Raw genomic sequence first — 20,450 nt, forward strand, 5'->3', positions numbered from 1 at the left:
AGGTTAGAGGTGTGTCCATCTGGAGATGTGCTTATCATTTCTATCAATGCCATTGGTGCTTGCTTACACTGCTTTCTCAGTAAATCAATTTCCAATCTGAGTAAACTAAATTTATATCTTTCAGGAGACAGGACTTGGCATTTGATGGATTTATTTATTTAGGACATGAGGCAATCAGAGCTTGGAATGTTTCGGTCATTTTCAATAGGGTTCATACTATACATCCTGATTGGTGGGAGAAGGTTGGAAGCTTTGCTCATCTTTGCCTCTTTTCCTTGCACAAAGTACATATTTCTGCTTCTTAGCTGATAGCAGAAGCGCATGCGAGTGGTTTTGGAAGCATCCTATATATTATGAATATTTTTGTTTGTATTCTAGGGATTAGGAGGTTCTCCTTTGTGCATTGAAAAGATGTTAAGAATGCATGCTACAAATTCTTTTATATACATGTACATATATTTTGAGAAGGCAGTGTAAACCATAAACATAAATGAGTCAAAATGGGAGTGATTTATCAACAATAAATACTCCATGGTATTAAATACATATTAAACATACATAATTTATTCACTAAGCAAATTAGTAATAGTATATTTACTGTATGTTCTAATCTTATTTTGACTCATGGCAATTAGTGCATGACTTTATGTTACTGCTCTGTGGCAATGAAAAAAAAGCACATTCTCTCCAGCTGCTCACACCTGTGGCCATATTACAAATACATATTTACATTTGTCTTCCAGACAGAAATTATGTGCAGGAAGATTCTTGTTTACCCAAACAAGCCAGGGCACACGAGGATTTCACAGCAGAAAAATCCCCTTTGGCTCATGACGATCTAGGCTGCCCCATCAGAAGAGACAGGTCCTACCACCAAGATAACACGGTGGCTACAGCCAAGCCTCTGTCGGGACCGCCAGTCTCTCCTAGCCTCTTCAGATCCCCCAGACCTACTACATCAGAAAGGCCTTCACCAAAAGCCATTCAGGCCAGTATTAAAGAGTCAGCAACCTTGGCTGCGGCTATTAGCATGCAATGGAAAGAGGAGGTCTCTGCCATGCGTCGAGAACTGGCTGAACTCAGAAGAGACCTCTGTAAAGAGCTCCGTGCTTTCAACAGTAATTTTAACACCTTCGCAAAGCATTACAACACGTGGTCTCCCCAAAGTTGTAACACATCGACAGGGGTGGGAATGGGTGGAGGGGTTGCGGCAGGGGAAACACCAGGAGCTGGGGCAACGGCAACGGCAGATGTTGGAGCAGGAGCAAGTGCTGGAGGTTTGGGGACTTCTGGGACGGAACAAAGCACTGGTGGAGCTAAGGGGAAAACCAAACCCGTATCTAAAGTTTCGGTGGGGACTCAGGCCAGGAGTAAGGGTTTGGTGCGGCAAAGCACTGCGGATGCAGCCGTCAATTGTCCGGAAGAGAAGGAGAAAAGGAGAGAATCACGACAAAAACTGCCAAAGCAGCTCTCTATGGACCCAAACATTCTTGCACGTCCACAGTCCATGTATGTGGAAAGCGCCATACCACTTTCTTTGGATCCAATAATCCCGTGCTTTATTAGAAATGTCAAACCGGAGACATTGGATTCACAAATGATAGACCCCATAGACCCACATAAACAAAAAACAGAGCCAGAGTTGCCTGACCAAGATGTTGGAAGCTTGTCTGATACACTTGTCTCATCTGACGGTATCATGGTACCTTCATCAGAAATATCCACTGAAAAGCCCCAGAATTCAGTAACAGTGGACCAAAAGATTCCCCTCACTCTGGAGCAAACCAATGCCAACCCCTCTAAAGATGAACTACTTCAACCAATTGAGGTAAGATCCCCAGACTTGGATCACACTGAGAAACAAGAGATGCACCTTCCATATCCAGTTCCTGTTGTGACTGTGTCTCCACCAGAAGAGCACGGATACCACAAAACATTAGACTCTGATTTTCCGGATCATTTTGATGCCGATAAGTCACATAGAAACCCATCATCTCCAACAAATACAACATTAGAAGAGTCAACTCATTCAGATACAAGGGAATCCGAACCAAAAGCAACAGAGTCACCTACGGCATCAAAGTGCCGCATGACAGATGTTTATGATACAACCACGTGTAGGAACGATACCGCTCCGTCATGTAGCGTGGATAAATGTCCTTCCATTGTTGTGACAGAGCACTTCGACATGGATTGTCCTGGAAGTCCAACTGACAACGATTCAAATCCTGACCCCAATGTCGCCCTTCCAGACAAAACCACAAGTCCTCTCTTGGTGCAAATGGAATCAGACTGCACCGTTTCGTCGAGTTCAGTGCAAACTCAACCAAACACTGAACCAGAGGCAGAAGACTCTGAATGGCCGCCCCTTCCCGAACCGCTTGATAACACCCCAATATATCATGCTGATCTGGTTCACTTTGACTTAGTAATGCTGACTTCCCTAGATCAGGAGGATCTGGATTCAGTGTTCATGGACCCTGAACCAGAGCCATTTGACCTAAATCTCGACTCTCCTATTATAGATTTGGATACACCTTCCAACCAATCAGATTATGGAGGTTCATCGGTATTCATTACAGACCCTGCCGCAACATTCCATGTTGCTACTTGTTTGAAACCGGTTTCAGAATTGTGTTTAAATTCTGGACCTCAGGGTGCCCCTCTACCACAGGTCACTGTTACAATATCACCACCAAGTTCATTATCCCCTGATACCTCTCTAGAAATTGACTTTGGACCCACAAGTCCAATACCAGATCCTTCTCCACCCAATTCCGGTGCATTCCCACATGATCTGGAAGACATAGTGACACCGTCAACGGTCCAGGCAAGCATGAATCGATCTGAAAACCCACTTGAATCGATGGATTCTTCTCAAGACCATGGGGAATTTGTGAAGGAGAAGACCCCGGATTGTCCGGACGAATCTTCACGCGAGGAAGCCTTTCTGTGGTACCGGTGGCAGAAAAGAACTCAGAGGCAAGAATCAGTCCACAGGAGTGCCAGCGTTGAACTTTGGAGTGGGAGATATGAGTATAACAGTGCCGAAATCACATATGTTTCTCTCACTCTGTGAGCTTGTACTTACAGTAAGTCTCAGCAGTCAAAATGTAGCCCAAAGTAAATTGATAACTCGTGGCTCATAGCTGCCACAATGATGTAGAGCAATGCACTGATCCAAATGTAATGAGATCATTGGCATTCAAAGCAAAGACTTCCTCGTAAAATTCCGCAAAAGATGAAGTGTATTTATAGCAGCAAGTGCCATCATACTCCGAGAACTGTCTTCAACTGTGACAAATGTGCCCAACAATAATGATTTCAAATATTCACTGAAAATGTTACATTCGAAGGATGCGGACTGCGGGGAAATTACTGCTGAGTTCATAGATTCAGTAATATTCAGAGGTTGAAGAAAATAAATGACTCAATTATTTGAAGAAACTCTTTTGGACTACTGAAAGACAAGACAAGATGGAAGATCTCAATCTGAAAATACTGACAATATTAATTATGTGTATGCATTTTCACTTCAGGTTGGAGTGAGATCATTTGGACAGTTATCATATAACTATGAAATGCCAGGATGTTTACTATGTGAGCTCAACGATGGACAAAGTATGAAATATCAAGTCCTTTTAAATTCTGGAATCTGGAATACTGCAGTGTTGATGTCTTAAATCATTCATATGTATGCTGAAATATATTCCCAAAGTCAAACAGTGATGATATACTGCATAGTGGTACTTATACACAATTAATAATCACATTCACATTACTTATAGTATCCTGGAAACTCATTTGAATCCAATTATTACTCCGTAATTCAGTCACCAGTAGATGATTACAGTAATAAAATGCAATGTTGAAGGGTGGTAATGTGTATTTTTAGGGGAAAATATTTGTATCTGATACAGTATATTTGTTGTGCTCAGGAATCAAAAGGCTCAGAATGACTGTATTGATGCAGAGAAGTACTGTATATTATTGTGTGGGTATTTTTTATACATGTGACAGTGAGTGATGACAACGATTTGGTAATGGTGCATGACTGCTGTCTCCAGTTTTTGTGCATTTCAAAACACAGCACCATGTCTGACTGTATGCATTTCATACTATTCATTATTTCTTCCTGATGAGCAGTGCAATTAAAAGCGCCTACGTAGCCACCGACGGCACATTTCTATTATCAACAATGAACAACTGAAAAGCCAGATCAATCAAATGATACATCTTTGCTATGTGTCCATTTAATGGGATGTACATGTCCACTGACGTCTGTGCTCTAATAAAGCACATTGCAAAAAAAAATTAAAAAAAAAGCAACCTTTTAGCTGAGCATCGGTGCGCTTCCAGAAAATGACTTTTTTTTCCTGTGCACTTTATGAAACTTTTGGCTAAATTGGCTGAGGCAGAAAGATTTTTCAAGTGATGGAAAGTTAATTGGTTGTATTGTTGTATTCATTTTGTCATTTCAGCAGCAAAGCCCATCTCTCTTTGACGTACTCATTCATAGCCAACTTTTCATTTACAAAACATCCATCTGAAATAGATTGTAATATAACATTTGCTCTAGCAATATATATATATATATATATATATATATATATATGCTCACATGAAATGAAATACTGTCAAAAAGTGAATTTTTGCTGTGGCCAAAATTCATATGATGGGCTGTAAAAAATATGCTTTCAACTAAAGGCTTTCAAATATGACAAAAAATGACTGCTGTTTTTGTCAGAAGAGACATTTGAGAGATTTTTTTTGGTCATAAGTTTGCACAATATTAAGTTATCTCAGTTTTTCTCATCAAGACAAATGATAAAATCTCAGCTCAGCCAAGTGCATATAAAATCACATGAAATAAATAAATCACAATAAATGAAAATTAACTCAATCATGTATGTATTCATTGATATACATACAGTATATTTATGTGCAGAAAACACATTTGCCACAGTTAAAAGTTTCAGATCATCAAATAAATGTAAATGTTAGTCAATGACTGAACATAACTGAACACAAAATGCAGTTTTTAAATGAAACTTTTTATTATTAAGTGGGAAAAAAATCCCATCCTACATGGCCCTGTGTGAAAAATGATTGCGCACTGCATTTTGTGTTCAGTTGTGTTTTGTTGTATTGATTAATTAGATTTGTTTGATAATCTGAATCCAGTGTCACAAACAAACCAGGAAGGGGGCAAGCACTGTGACTATGATAAGTTAATTTTCAAAATTTTCTTCATAAATGGAAATGTAGTATATATAGAACCTGTTTATTATCTTCTAAATACAGCTCTAACATTATTAGAGCTATCTAGACACTCATTCAGACACCCTTACATTTGTATTACTCAATGTAGTATATATAATCACAGAAAATAAGCCATTTAAAACATAAATAAAACATCAGCGAGAGTTAGCTTATTGTGGGTTATGAGCAATCGTGTTATTATTAGGATTATTATTATTATTATCATTATGTTTTCATTACTGTGCCTGTTGTGAGATAATTTAAACCTGCAATAAAAGCCTGTTATTCTGGCGATCAAGTCTGATGCTTGCATTGCCAATTACTGACACAGAGTGACCAATGACATAATGACAAATTAATGATATGGTTGAGAAACGACTCTTGATTTTCCCAGAATGCTTGATTCTGCAATGCACCCCTGGGTAGCAAGATTCCGATTCCGAGTAACCAACAGACTAACAGATCTTCTCCGTTCATTACATAAAATAAATGGATAATCGGAATGAATGTTTGGGCTGATGTGCCCACAACTGAACAATCCACCCCACTCCCTTGTTTACAGGCATCCAGTTCTGCCTCCCTTTAAACTGCAGCAGCATTGAACGGACCCCCCAGCCTCCCCCAGGTAAAACCTTCAATAAGCTACCACATGGGGACAATGTTCCCAGACTGATGTAAATAAAATGTGCATACCACAGTGCACCATTTAGCTGCCGTGTGCACGTATAGCACAGATATTCATCAAGTGTATGCCAGTGGAAGTTACAGGTTCTATGAAAGACTGGAAATTGTTCTCTGGCGAAGACCACAGTCGTAAAAGACTTTCAATTGTTCAGAGTGCTTTGTCTGCCATTGTCAGACATATTTATGACTGCGTCATCGTCTGAAAGTTGACATGTGACGTGACTCCTGAGAAACGTTCTTTATATTTCAGTTTGTCTACTAATATAGCTTCCATTGTATATAGTAGGTAATTCATCAGCTGACAGGAAGATTGCTCCTGCACAAGTGTTTTGTAAGGCGGTGCTAAAATTGCTGTACTTAATTATACCAGCCATTATTGTTCAAATATTGAAGCGCCTTTTAAAATAGAAGAGAAAACTTCATAAGAAAAAGATGATGGGTTTTTTTTGTTTGTTTTTTTTTTTACACTCAAGAGTCGAAAGGGGAAGAAGTCAATTTGACAGAAGACTGGAAGATGTGTAAAATACTCATTACTCACTACAATACTATGACTTCCTTTATATATTTAGGCTTCTCAAATGACTTTAATTAAGGACCACTGGGAAAGTGGATCTTATTTTTGCTGCTATGCTTACCTATTAATCTTTTGTGAACCATCCAGTTTTGAGTTAATTGGTTGATTGGGAAATATGGGTGACAACTCAAGCACTCCAGTCTTTGTTATCCATCATTGGCCATGGCCAGTTTATACAAATTCCTTTGCTTTTACCAGCCATGCAAGGTGACAGCCCCTATAATGTAGTTTACAATCCATCTTGCCATATTTCCTGACTTCATGTACATATCCTTAATAGTCTGCTGCAAAACAAACTGCTGCATTTCCTTTAGAGCAGGGGTCTCAAACTCAATTTACCTGGGAGCCACTGGAGCTAGGGTGTAGGCGAGGCTGGGCCGAATCAGGTTTTCCAAAAAAAAAACAAAAAACGCATTTATTAAAAACAGAAAAATTAATAAACTTTGCTTTTGTTCCGATTTTCTACAAGAAAAGCTCTGATAAAACATTCCACTGTTCTCAAATATCTTCATTTTTCTACACAAAATAAGATGAAAAATAAATCAATCAAGAATAAAGAAAATCAATCAGTAATAAATAAATATAATAATAATAATAAAACAGCAAATAATAAAAACTTAAAAACTTAGTTGGTGGGTAGACAAATTATTTTTATACTCTTATTTACAACATATTGCGCAACTGCAGGGTCTTGAGACACATGCTAACTCGCAAACTAGAGCGCTAGCGACCTAAACGGTAGCCTCCAAGTTATTTCCTTTAAACTTAAAAAGCCAAAAACTTACCACTTCCACACGGATAGGGAGGATAACTATTAACAGGTATTTAACCTTTAACATGAACATTAATCAAACTTAATCATTTTTTCTGGGTACATGATACCATACAGCATCCATATCAAACTTGCGCGGGCCGCACTAACATTAAACTTTCATATCAAGGCGGGGGCCTCAAACTAGTGTCCTGCGGGCCACAATTGGCCCGCGGGCTGCATGTTTGAGACCACTGCTTTAGAGTGATAAATCCAGGCTGCAGAGAAAGATTCTTAATAGTGTGACGCTCAGCTCCTCCCTCAATTCCCTGCCTCATGTTAGCATCCAAGCCCGTCTTGATGGAGTGGCCCTAACAGAGATGGCGCGGTTGACTCCCTGCTGTTGTGTTTATCAGTCTCTCTAATACAGTGCTCATATAGAAAGTGAGAAGATGAAAGTGTTTTGTGTGTCTATTATTGACATGACTTGGTCTGTCTTCAAGGTCACCCTACCATGCACAGAAATGCTGCTGCTACATCACTTACTACAAAGTTATGCAATCACTATATGAACAGCCTGCTTCCAAAAACACCGCATCCTCTTTGCGGCTTAGATAAATAAACACTAGGCCTATAATTACAGCATTTACACTATATTGTTCTCCTGGTACTCCTGACGGCATGTGGTGCTGTATTATTTATATTTTGTGGGGCAACAGTTGCTCAATCTATAAGGATTTGCCTCGGAGACATGATATTTTCACAATATCCAAAACATTTTGGATGTTTACTGGAGTTCTGCTTCCCCCAAAAACCAAACTGCTCTCAGATAGCAACCCCCTTCACTCATATCTTTCTCGGAGTGTATAAAGGGAATTTTCCCTCAGGGGTCAATAAAGTTTATAAAACCAGAGGGGGCACTTGATGTTGTGATGTGCACAATGCCACAGAAGGTAGACTCATTTCAGCAGTTTATATCTCATTTCAGTAGCAGCTCCAAGACATGACCCATTGTCAGAATTGTCAATATGTCTATTATTTGATTATTATTGCTTTCCTCGGTGCAAATTGTGCAACATAATGAATCCCTGCTACAGTCACACTGAAAAAGATGACAGCTTCATTTCTATTTCTTTTGTCTCCCAGCAATGTCGGGCCATCTGTTTCTTTCTGCAGCCTTACTGGCCGGAATCTTCATGGGCTACGCACGCCAAAGTCATCTGCGAACAGGAACTAAAATAAAGTTCTAAAAGTTGAACACAGGCCCCAAAGCAAAACTGGCGTTGTTAAATTAGTGCTTGATGCAGTTATTTGTTGCTAAGCCTTCTTTGACTATTGCACCGCTTTCCAAGGTCCCATAGGCTTAAGCCATGATGTTCTGTGGTGTGAAAGGTCTGCTATTAAAATTGATGAGCTTCATTTGCAGCACAAATCTTCCATCCTCTCATTTATTTTCATATTTCAACACCATAATGGTGAATTATATTGTGGACATTGTGCCGCACATGGTATTGAAGCACTGCGGCATTTCTCAAAAGATGAAACGTTCCTTGTCATATAGGCCTAAAAATAAAAGATGAAATATGTACAGCATATCAGACCAGGAGTTGACGGTGTTTCTTACTGCAAAATAGCTGCATCTGAGCTGGAACAGAAGATCTTATTTTGAGTCGTTCTGATTATTTCTGTGGTGCAAGGCTGCTGTCATTAATTGCTTGCAAGAAGAGAATTAATTTGCATTAATTAAGTGACACCCGAAGAGCTAATGATAGCAATTTTGTGAGGTTTAGCCATTTGCGTTAGTTATCATTGAATGTATAGCCTATAATAACCACACATTGACTCCCAATTGTTGCTTTTCCTTCACTATTGTTTCTTCTCTTGTCGCCTCTTTCTATCTCTATCCCCTCCTGCTCCCTTTTCATAACAATAAACATCAAATAAAGTCAAGTGAAATCAATGTACCAATGAGAAGAGTATCTTACACTTCTCCCTGGCAGAGCAAATCTGTTTAGCATGTAAGGGCATCTTGATTAACAATACGCTTTACCGCAAGACAAAAAAAATAAAAAGTGGCTCCAATGGGTTTACTAGCCGACAAAAGCTGGTATCTTCAACAATAGTAAAGGGCTAGTCGTTCAGTGTTATCGTCCCATGATGAAATCACAGAAACTTTATACACTTTTCAAATGCAGCGGCGATAGGAACAAGACTTGGGCTTCATTGTGATTCTGTAATTTCAGGTGGCTGATAAAGTTTGATGTGGTGAAGCTCGATGTTTTTTTTCTTCATCGCAAAATGTTTGCAGAGCATTTAGAGCAGGGGTCTCAAACTCAATTTACCTGGGGGCCACTGGAGCTAGAAAATCAATCAATCAGTAATAAATAAATAAATAATAATAATAAAACGGCAAATAAAAACTTAAGAAACCACATATAGTTGGTGGGTAGACAAATTATTTTTTTCAGATTAAAATGAACAAAGCATTATTAGAGCCCTGTAGACATGACAAAACACGACTATAGTCACATTTATACTCTTTTTATTTACAACATATTGCGCAACTGCAGGGTCTTGAGACACATGCTAACTCGCAAACTAGAGAGCTAGCGACCTAAACGGTAGCCTTCAAGTTATTTTCTTTAAACTTAAATAGCCAAAAACTTACCACTTCCACATGGATAGGGAGGATAACTATTAACAGTTATTTAACCTCTAACATGAACATTAATCAAACGTAATAATTTTTTCTGGGTACATGATACCATACAGCATCCATATCAAACTTGCGTGGGCCGCACTAACATTAAACTTTCATATCAAGGCGGGGGCCTCAAAATAGTGTCCTGCGGGCCACATTTGGCCCGTGAGCCGCATGTTTGAGACCCCTGATTGGTCTCAGGGGTGTTTGGCGAAATGTCTTAGACATTGTGAGTCCCACATGATTGTGGTCATGTTGTTTAGGAGGTTTAGGGGAAGTTACGAAAGGCCCTTTACAGCACAACACAGAAAAGGAGTGCTTGACTTACTTAGCCTACAGCACAGTACAGGTAATCTGGCCTAAGTGTTTATTTTCCTAATGGTTATCTGAGATGTTTCTTAACTGATTCATCGTTATGATGTCATAACGATAATTCTCAGTCAGATAATCATACATCATACAGCCTTACTTTTCAGTTAAAACCAGCGTGAGTACAGTATAAACATCCCCTGAATGAGTCCGGCTGTGTGCACTTCAGACTAAATACTGCCAGTGTCAAGATGAAAGAACCAATGTCTACCACCACCATCATCATCTCTCAGCATCCGGCCCCACCTCTGCCCGACTTACTAGGTCTATTTTTGGTGTTCCTGCTGAGTCATGCCCCCTGAATAAGCCTTTTTCTTTTACCTACCCAACAAACACTACCTTTTTCCATTAGTCCACATGTAACCTCTCTATTTCTGTCTCTCTCTCCTTTCTCCGTGATTTTCCTTGTCACGAATGCATCTCCTCATCATTGGGGAGTTAATTTTGTGAATGGACAGCTGCATGAGTCATTGATTCCCTGAAGCAGAACTCTTCACAGACTTCTGTGGCTATTAATAACACAACCAAATCATGGGTGAGAAGGAGGTCAGAATGTGTTGAGTGGATTGAGGGGCCGGGGTTTTATTGGCATTGAAAAGTCTCTCCGCCTTTCGTTTTGATGGCAGTGTCTTCAGTAATTGTGTTGTTCAGGCTGCAATTTAATTAGGCGAATCGCTATTAATTTGGCACCAACCTTTGGGAGGGCTTGTGTGTAGGTTGCAACTCATTATAACCCAAAACAGATCCCACAAGGACTTCCTTAATTGGCACGTGTGATGGAGGAATTTGTAAAGCAAAAACAGAAGCATCGGGTTCCTCGCAGTTTCACTCTTGGTCAAGGCTAAGTGGGAAGGTCACGTACCGTGTGGCCAAGGGCTCTTTCCTCTTGTGATTGTGGCTGAGGGGTTTCTGGTAGCATGCATGTTTGATCACAAGGCACTGAACAAAGATTGTTCCACATGTACCGACACAAGAGTGAGCTCTCTAGGAGAATCCTATGAGGCATCTGTGATTGGGTTCTTTTGTTTAGACTTTAACTGTGTACTGTACTATTAAAAGTGTATGAATGAACAACTTTTTCTTCTAAAAAATATGTTAATGAAATTATATGAATGAATTAACTTGAAAAAAAAAACTTGAAAAAAGTGAGTAAAATTCTCCACCCATTTTGTGTGGAAGTGGTATGTTTTTGCTTCGAATGTTGTTTGGAGTTTTTTGCTCACTTTCCTAAAGGGGACCTATTGTGCTCATTTTTTGACCCTTTGTATTGAGTGGTGGTTTCCTATAGAGCAGCTACACACAATAACCTGCACATAAAACATTTTAGATTTTCCAGAATCTGCACCTATTCCAACTGTATTTCCTTTGATTTGTGCTGAAGTGCCTCATAACTATGAACCATATAAGGAAGTCCGCCCCTCTGTGGCATCACAAAGTACTAGTTTTACCACGCCTTTTGAAACCGTCACCATCACAAAGTTCTTTCAGGGCTTACTTCCAAATGCGAAAACCTCATTATCTGAAACTTTTGCATCGTTTAACACGAGAACACAATTTTTAGGTCAGAAAAATGGAAAATGCATAATAGGTCCCCTTTAAGTTTAGAATAGTAAAATTAGAGAGGCTAACATGTTAGCTCGGTAGCTTGCTATGCTAGCAGCGGCCATCTTTTATGCCCCTGCAGTGATCCTGTAGCCTGCGCAATGTGTGTAAACAAAGAATAGCAGGAGTGTAAAGGTGATTATGGGGTGTTATTTCATGTATACGGAGCTCTAATAATACTTTTGGAAAATGTATTTAGAGTGTTTTAGTGTATTAACAATGAAAATATTCAGTTTTTTATGATTGAATCCTATCACAGAAATTAGCTTATCACAATCGTAAATAATGTACATAAATAAACAATGATCTTTTACATTTTTAAATATTTTTGCAATATTTAGTTTGCTTACATTTTGTCATTTACACTTTGTTCACTTCCTGTTGTATGTAAATAATTAAAATAATACATATATATATAATGTAAACAACATTGCACAATTTAGAAATAATTTCTCTATAAATGGTGATTGATAAATGATTTTTGATAATCAATAAATGAAATGCGTTTCTTAGCAATTAGTAATACGTTATGATTTTGGATTATTGTTGCCTCCAGTCTTTGAGCTGTGTCTTCAATGATGATGTCATCTCCAATATTTGTCCAGTTTCTTGATGTCTTTAACAACAAGTACTTATAGTACTTAGATTTTATGATTGCTGCTCCAAGTGCCGTGAATTTCCCTCGCTTCCTTGACAGTGTCGATAAATCCTATATTTTATTATCGTCCAACACATTTCTCAAAAAACACTTGAGGAAAAACATGAGCCATCTTTTACAGCGCTAGCGACGAAGTCATATGCAAACGCAGGTGTTGCTGATTGCATGAGTGAAGGTTCTGTACCGTGCTGCTACAGAGCCCTAATTAAAGTCATTAGTGACAGCTGTGTTTACCCACTCTTATGTCAACATGGCGGCATGTGGAAAAAGGTCAGTCCGCTACACCAAGTCACAACATCACTATATGTTAAGATTATGTAAGGATATGTGAGGAATTTGTGAGGCTGTGATGAACAGCAAGCATATCAACCATAAACAAAAGCGAAGGTAATAATACACTCACCCCTCGTATACTGCGATTTCCATGTCTCCGGATCTGATCGTGATATGTGAATTTCTGCAAAGTAGGAATAATTTCAAAGTTAGATCATAGAAAACCTGTTTACAACCTTCTAAACATGTTTTTTTACATTATTATAAGCCCTCTGGACATGAAATAACACCTCTATGGTCACCTTCACACTCATAGTATCCATTTCCCAAAAAAAAAAGAGGTAGGAAAGTAAAAAATCTGAGATTAAAAGTCATAATTATGAGATAAAAACAGGAAAAAAATCTGATAGGGAAATTGAAATGAGATTTTAAAAAAACAGTCATAAAACATAAAGTCATAACTAAGTCATGATGAGAAAAGCTTGAACTATGAGATAGGAAAGTAAATAAGATCAAATATTAAAAGGAAAAAAAATAAAAAATAAAAAAATAGTACCCATTTCAGACATAAGTGAGACATATGTAACATTAGAAACACCTAGTGACCAGTGTATAATATTTTCATACAGCATACAAAGCCTGTTTATGATTTTCTTAATAGAGGTTTTATTATTAGAGACCTGTACACATGAAATAGGAGGACTCAGCTATGCTGGCTCCATGCAGTGTGAAAAGTAATATAATCTGACACCGTGTCTCATAACATATACATACTGATGCAGAAGCGACCAGAATACTATATAACTTTGTATTTTAATATTGTTTGACTATTAATATGCCATAGTTAACCACAAAACAGCGATCATTCGAACCAGGTTAGGGTTAGAATAGAGTTGAATAACTTTGGCTGGAACTGTAATGAAAAAAAGTTTATATTTAGGTCGGAATGAAAAAAGTGATGAATGCTGCGTGTATGTAAAAATGTCTTTTTTTTTTTACAGCCATAACCTACACGCCAAGCTACAAGAAGGCCCCTCCGCCCGTCCCGCCTCGCACCACCTCAAAACCTCTCATCTCCATCACAGCCCAAAGCAGCACAGAGTCCACCCAGGACGCTTACCATGACGGAAGACACCCCCACGGAGGGATGTGGGGCCCTGATGGTCTGACCCTAGGCTTGAGCCCCGGCAGGGCCCTCTATAACTCCGTTGACAGCCTGGACAGCGCCAAGGCCGTAACTATAGCCATGGAGGCAGCTGGGGTCATGGCTGGGAAAAGACAACCATCCACAAACAGCCACAGTTCAATCGTCACCTGTGACAAGGCCATCTTGGTGTCTAAAGCTGAGGAGTACCTGAAGACGCCTCGATCTTCCATAGGAATACAGGTTAGTCTTGATTCGGCATCAATAGTTCAGACGGGGCTCGGGAAATGACACTTCTATTACCTGTCGACTCTATACTTGCTTAACGCTACAGACGCAAGAGAAACATAGTTCTTCCTTCAGCATCTAAAAATAGGCAGAGTGAGTCATCGTTCCACAATCCATCAATTAGGATTCAGCTCATGCTATAGCACATTCTAGTGAATGGTTCCCTCCAGGCTTCATTCACTCTAACGCCGTTTATGTTTGCATTTGAGATGTTCATTTGTAAAAACACAGCCAAGAATAATGAGTGAAAAATACATTTGCTTAATTACTACCATCCTGTCTTTTGTCTTTTTCTTGTACCATCCTTTGTTGGGGTGTGGATTGGGAGATGGTGTTTAATCCCCCATCAGTCTAGCTGTTATAGAGATTGTAAGCATCATTATTCACCCTCATCTTTATTTATTCATTCATTCATTCATTTTCTCCCGCTTATCCTCACAAGGGGATGCTGGAGTCTATCCCAGCTGTCTTCAATCGAGAGGCGGGGTACACCCTGGACTGGTGGCCAGCCAATCACAGGGCACATATAGACAAACAACCATTCACACTCACATTCATACCTATGGACAATTTGGAGTCGCCAATTAACCTAGCATGTTTTTGGAATGTGGGAGGAAACCGGAGTACCCGGAGAAAACCCACGCATGCACAGGGAGAACATGCAAACTCCACACAGAGATGGCCGAGGGTGGTATTGAACTCGGGTCTCCTAGCTGCCGTGCAGCCCCCATCTTTACTTTCTATTCAATTGATAAATCATGCTGTTTTGTGGTTGTGGCTTATTACTATTTGTACATGTTTTGCCTAGATTAAGCTTTTCAATCATATGAATGGAAAAATTATCTAAAATTCAAATATTATTTATTATTCAATATTATAAATATCATTGAAGAGAATAGAATTAAAGTCATATGTGTGTATTTAGTCACTCAGTGGCTGACACAGCAGCTACCATCTCCAAGCTACACATAATTAGTGTCCTAATTAAACAACCCTGTTGTCTAAAATACTTTTCTCAGTTCACACAACCATCACATAATTAAAGTTGCACATTACTTACAGACAGGATATCCAAGTCAGAAGCGCATAAAAAAAAAAAAAAAAAGTATTCCATAACAAAAAGTGTCCATTATGCCGTGTATCATTCAATTTGTGTCACCTTAACTCAATGAATTATTACCACTACAAGGTGTCGCCAATGGAGGACATGTTAAGTTTTATACGGAGCACCATAGCTAGGGACTTTGGTGTCCACAAGCAACTAACTGCATGCTGACAATGTAACAGCAAACGAGTTGAATGGCATGTAAGCACATGGATATGCTTTTTATATTGCCATTCACTCCCATACATTTCCTGTCCCTCCTTAAAATTCACTACATCGCCATCTTTCCCACATGATCATCCTAACTCTAGTTCTTTGCCCTGCAAATCAGCTCACCTGACCATGATTGAGTCTGATTATGAACTGCTGCCCACAAAGCATGACGAGGAGTAACTTGCAATCAGGGTATCATCCTCCCATATCAGCCTGCATGTGCTTCTGATTGGCTACTTTTTTAAGGTGCAATAGAGCCTGCAGGAAATGGGAAGAGGATGATAAGTGAATTTAAGGAAGAGGTTGCAAAGAAGTGCTTCTTTGCAGTGACTGTGGGTCTCAAACTCATGGCCCTCGGGCCCCATTAGTTTTTAAGAAATAGGCTACAATAGTTAAGTTTGGAACATTCCAAAAAACATGCCAGGTTAATTGGCGACTCCAAATTGTCCATAGGTATGAATGTGAGTGTGAATGGTTGTTTGTCTATATGTGCCCTGTGATTGGCTGGCGACCAGTCCAGGGTGTACCCCGCCTCTCGCCCAAAGACAGCTGGGATAGGCTCCAGCACCCCCCGCGACCCTCGTGAGGAAAAAGCGGTAGAAAATGAATGAATGAATGAGATTAGTTTGGAACATTCCAAAAACATGCTAGGTTAATTGTTGACTCCAAATTGTCCATAGGTATGAATGTGAGTGTGAATGGTTGTTTGTCTATATGTGCCCTGTGATTGGCTGGCGACCAGTCCAGGCTGTACACCCACGAACCTATTGAGGATAAGTGGCATAGAAAATAGATGGATGGAAGGCTGCAATAGTTTCATGACAGCTTTCGGTGGTGTTTGATGAAAAGTTAATTTATTGAAACGTGATTCCGGACAGAATAGTTGATGTGGTCCCCCGGTTAAGTTGTGTTTGAGAACCTAAAATTGACTCCAGTGATGAGTGGAGGGTAATCTTTATAGGGAACCCCTAGCCTTTAGACAAGTTTATGTGTTTTGTGATATTAAAAGTACTACATTTTAATGTTTTTTTCTAATTTTCCGTGTTGCATTGCAATGACTGACATTGTGACCAAATACAAAAATGTGTCTCCCCGGCTTTTTCAATACCCTATCTAAGTTATAGATAGAGTTGATATATTTTCTTGCATTTGGAGCACATCATATTTCAAACGAGCAACTTACTTGTGCGGTTTCAAAACAGAACTGAGCTAAAGATGAACGTCTGTTCTTCCAAAGTCTTGTATGCGCCGCTCTTGTTATTGTTTTTGTTCTGTGTACAAGACAGAAGAATACTTAGAGAAAAGCGCATTCAAGTGAGCAAAGGGACAAAAATGGTACATTGCCTCTGAGCAGTGACCATATGTCTCAATATCCACACGCTGTGTGCCACCAACCTTTGATTTGATTTTCTTCTACAGCCACCCGCGCAAAATGTTCAGGGGAGTGCAGACACAGACGAGGCGAGCCAACAGGAAATTATCATCACTAGTCAAAGACAGCAAAGTAATTAGATAAGGGAGCTGCAAACAAAAATTAGAAGGGAGACAGACATGGTAATGTTATCTTTCTTTCTCAATATATATACGTACATATCTGCCGAGATGGACCTATATACTATTTAACACATTCAACCAAATTAGCATTAATGAACAGTTTGTCTGTCTAATGAATATAAATCTAATATTGATCTAATATTAGCCCTTGTTTGATCTGAGCAGACTGCTGAAAGCCTTGATTTGTGTATTTATATTAATAAATGCATGACATTCACTCGGTCATATTCTGCAGCCAAGGCATACTGGAGCCTATCCCAGCTGTCTTCAGGCGAGAGGCGGGGTAAACCCTGAAATGGTGGCCAGCCAATCACAGGGCACATATAGACAAACAACCATTCACACTCACATTCATACCTATGGACAATTTGGAGTCGCTAATTAACCTAGCATGTTTTTGGAATGTGGGAGGAAACCGGAGAAAACCCACAGGGAGAACATGCAAATTCCACACAGAGATGGCTGAGGCTGGAATTGAACCCGGGTCTCCTAGCTGTGAGGCCTTCACGCTAACCACTTATCACCGTGCAGCCAGACTTTTATTTTTTTTACTCAAAAAACTGTTCAGTCATAAGCAGGACTTTTGAAAACAAACCTTGTTACTTTTGCAACCTCCATAAATTATGAATATTAACTAATAAGGACAGAAGCACTGGGGAGTATAGTTGATATAATGATAGGAATATTTGCTTCTATTATTTCTGTGCATTAGGTGGAAGCTGCCACAGACTCTGAATCGGAAAGCAAAGGCTCCCGGGAATACCATTCTGTAGGGATCCAGGTAGAGGATGACAAGAAAGGGTAATGCAATGGTTTGGAATCTTTACCATCTTTGTCAGCTGTCACTTCCTTTATTTTTGTTGGAAGAAAAGATTGATATGTTCCACTATGAACTTTTACCACCTTCAGGCAAGGCCGCTTCAAGCGCTCCAACAGCGTGACTACAGCCGTGCAGGCGGACATGGAGTTGGAAGGCTTCCCCACTATGGAGGACAAAGGCCTGCAGTTTGGCGGGGGCTTCCAGCGCCACTCGGAGCCCAGCACGCCCACCCAGTACGGAGCCGTGCGAACCGTCCGCACCCAGGGGCTCTTCAGCTACCGTGAGGACTACCGCACCACAGCTGAACCCCCAAGTCCCCGGGAGACCACCAGTGAGCCCACGTGGCAGCTGGAGCCCCCCTCCCCGCAGGAGAATGCTGTCCCATCTGGTGAGTCGGGGCGTAGCTCCCCTTCTCTGAGGAGAGACGGGAGCTGGTTCATGCAACTGCTGCACACCGAGACCAAGAGGATGGAGGGATGGTGTAAGGAGATGGAGGCAGAGGCTGAAGAAAATGACTTGTCAGAAGAAAGTGAGTGACAAACATTTCCATATTATACATATATATATATATATACAGCATATATATATATATAATATGTGTATAATTACTCTTTTTCAGTCCTCGGTAAAATCAGAAGTGCAGTGGGAAGCGCTCAGCTCCTCATGTCACAGAAATTCCAGCAATTCTATTGGTTGTGTCAGCAAAATCTGGTAAGTGTGTGTGTGTGTGTGTGTGTGTGTGCTTGCGTTTTAATCATCATCCTATGAACATTACTACTACAAGCATTACTACTATTGAATAGTGTCCAATCCAGAAGCAATCCTTGGATGAATACTACTAGTACTCGGTTTACTACAGCATGTAGTGATTGCAAAAGTTGCAAAAAAAAATGTAAAACCTAATTTTGGTTCCTAAAAATGAGACTCGCTATTATTTATATTTTATATATTTTAATACTTTGAAATTGTAAACAAAATACAGGAGTGTGCTGGAATGATGCTCTAAAAGACAATGGAAGCCCATACAAACCATTGGACAGGTGACATCAGCTTGGGTTGTGCTTGATGCACATTCGCGCCGCGTAGTGCTGAATATTGGTCCCGCACGGAGGGCCGTGGTTGCTAAATGATGTCATTTGACCGTGCCGACATCACAGATGCATCAAGCACAGACCAAGCTTTGTATCGCCATAACTTACCTGTCATGTCCATACATTTCTGACGGCACAAACCGTTTTGTTTCACCATCAGTGCCGAATGCTTACTAATACAATGATTTTCCCGAAAGTGACGGAACTGAATCTGTTAATTGGATTGGTTCTGATCAGTGTTTCCTGAGGACATCTATCTGCACCCTAATCCTCTAGGACCCGAGTGCCATGCCGCGGCCTACCTCACAGGACCTGGCTGGGTTCTGGGACCTGCTGCAGCTCTCCATCGAAGACGTAACCATTAAGTTTGACCAGCTGCAGCAGATCAAGAGCAACAACTGGAGGCCAGTAGACAGTCCGGAGAAGAAGGTAAGTGGGTCAGGACTGGCCCCTGATGTGGACTTCAGTCCAAATACAACTGCATGCAGTTTTCTTGAGACATTGGGTAACTTACCTCATTGGTTTGGTCCTTTCCTGGCTCGGAACAGGTAGCTTATAATGTCATGTTTGGAGACTTGAATCACTAATATTGAAATGCAGATGTGTGTCTCCATATAAGCCGTTGGTTGTCCCCATCTTTCACGGCCATTCCGATTTGGGGCCAGCAGCAAATGGCAGAAAACCGCAAGTAATTTAGACCCCCAATAAAAATACTATTGACACTGAGTTTACGCCACCTCCCCTTCCAAACCATCCTGCTATCTTGATGCTGATGTTCTTGTCTGATTTCGGATCAACATTTGCAATAACAGCAAACACTGAAATTATTAGATTAGATTCCGATTCAATTTGTTTTCCAGAATCAACTTTCACATACGCAGAAACATGGAATAGTCCATTACATGAGAAGGGAAAGGAAGCGGTGATAGTTTACACATTTTGACGTATAAGCATCTAAATTAAGACAGTAATGCATAGTTTAAATAGAAGAAATATGTTTTTATGAGATGTTTTGGGGACCCTGGAAAACTCAGTGCCTATGCAATTGCTAAGTTGGGCCCTGTGTATGTGTGTGTGTAACGGACACCAAGTACTGAGGTTGTGATAGCATGTTGGTTAAAGTTATTCTGGTTGCCTGACCCCTGACCTAGAGTGAATGAAATGTGTTTTCCGTCTATTTTCAGAGAAAATTACAAAAATATCAGTGAATCTTGAATGTGTGGGGATCCAGTGTATAGCGAATCAGATTTTTATCCAGATACGGCAGCCTCAGTACCACATATCATCTGCTTTTTGACAGCTGTGCTCGGCTCAAGCTCGGACGGAACGGATAGACAGAATCTTACATTTTAAGAGATGAA

General features: G+C 40.1%; 1 protein-coding gene and 1 long non-coding RNA gene across 11 annotated transcripts in view; one reads left to right on the forward strand and one right to left on the reverse strand.

The window, feature by feature from the left end:
* dlgap2a (discs, large (Drosophila) homolog-associated protein 2a) overlaps positions 1-20,450 on the forward strand; it is a 141,141-nt gene that overhangs the window by 116,407 nt on the left and 4,284 nt on the right. For 5 of the 9 annotated variants that reach the window (XM_078796027.1, XM_058090760.2, XM_058090758.2 and 2 more), the window contains one exon: positions 744-4,325. In XM_078796027.1, the coding sequence (XP_078652153.1) occupies positions 744-3,079 (2,336 nt within the window). In that variant the 3' untranslated portion in view covers positions 3,080-4,325. Of the gene's footprint in view, positions 1-743; positions 4,326-5,824; positions 5,888-13,875; positions 14,262-17,890; positions 17,980-18,087; positions 18,528-18,617; positions 18,710-19,365; positions 19,519-20,450 lie in introns of those variants that run through there. The other 4 variants (XM_058090765.2, XM_078796028.1, XM_058090767.2 and 1 more) reach the window with 2 other exon arrangements.
* On the reverse strand, positions 6,628-15,784 carry LOC131140390 (uncharacterized). 2 transcript variants are annotated; one of them, XR_009132400.2, is made up of 3 exons: positions 15,367-15,784; positions 13,005-13,058; positions 6,628-6,875 (listed from the first exon to the last, which is right to left on the reverse strand). It is a non-coding gene; the product is annotated as an uncharacterized LOC131140390 (long non-coding RNA). The 2 variants fall into 2 exon arrangements; XR_009132398.2 differs by lacking the exon at positions 6,628-6,875 and adding an exon at positions 8,635-8,916.

The sequence above is a fragment of the Doryrhamphus excisus genome, linkage group LG14 (assembly GCF_037039965.1).
Source record: "Doryrhamphus excisus strain RoL-2023G ecotype Guam linkage group LG14, RoL_Dexc_Guam_v1.1, whole genome shotgun sequence".
NCBI classification, from domain to species: domain Eukaryota; kingdom Metazoa; phylum Chordata; class Actinopteri; order Syngnathiformes; family Syngnathidae; genus Doryrhamphus; species Doryrhamphus excisus.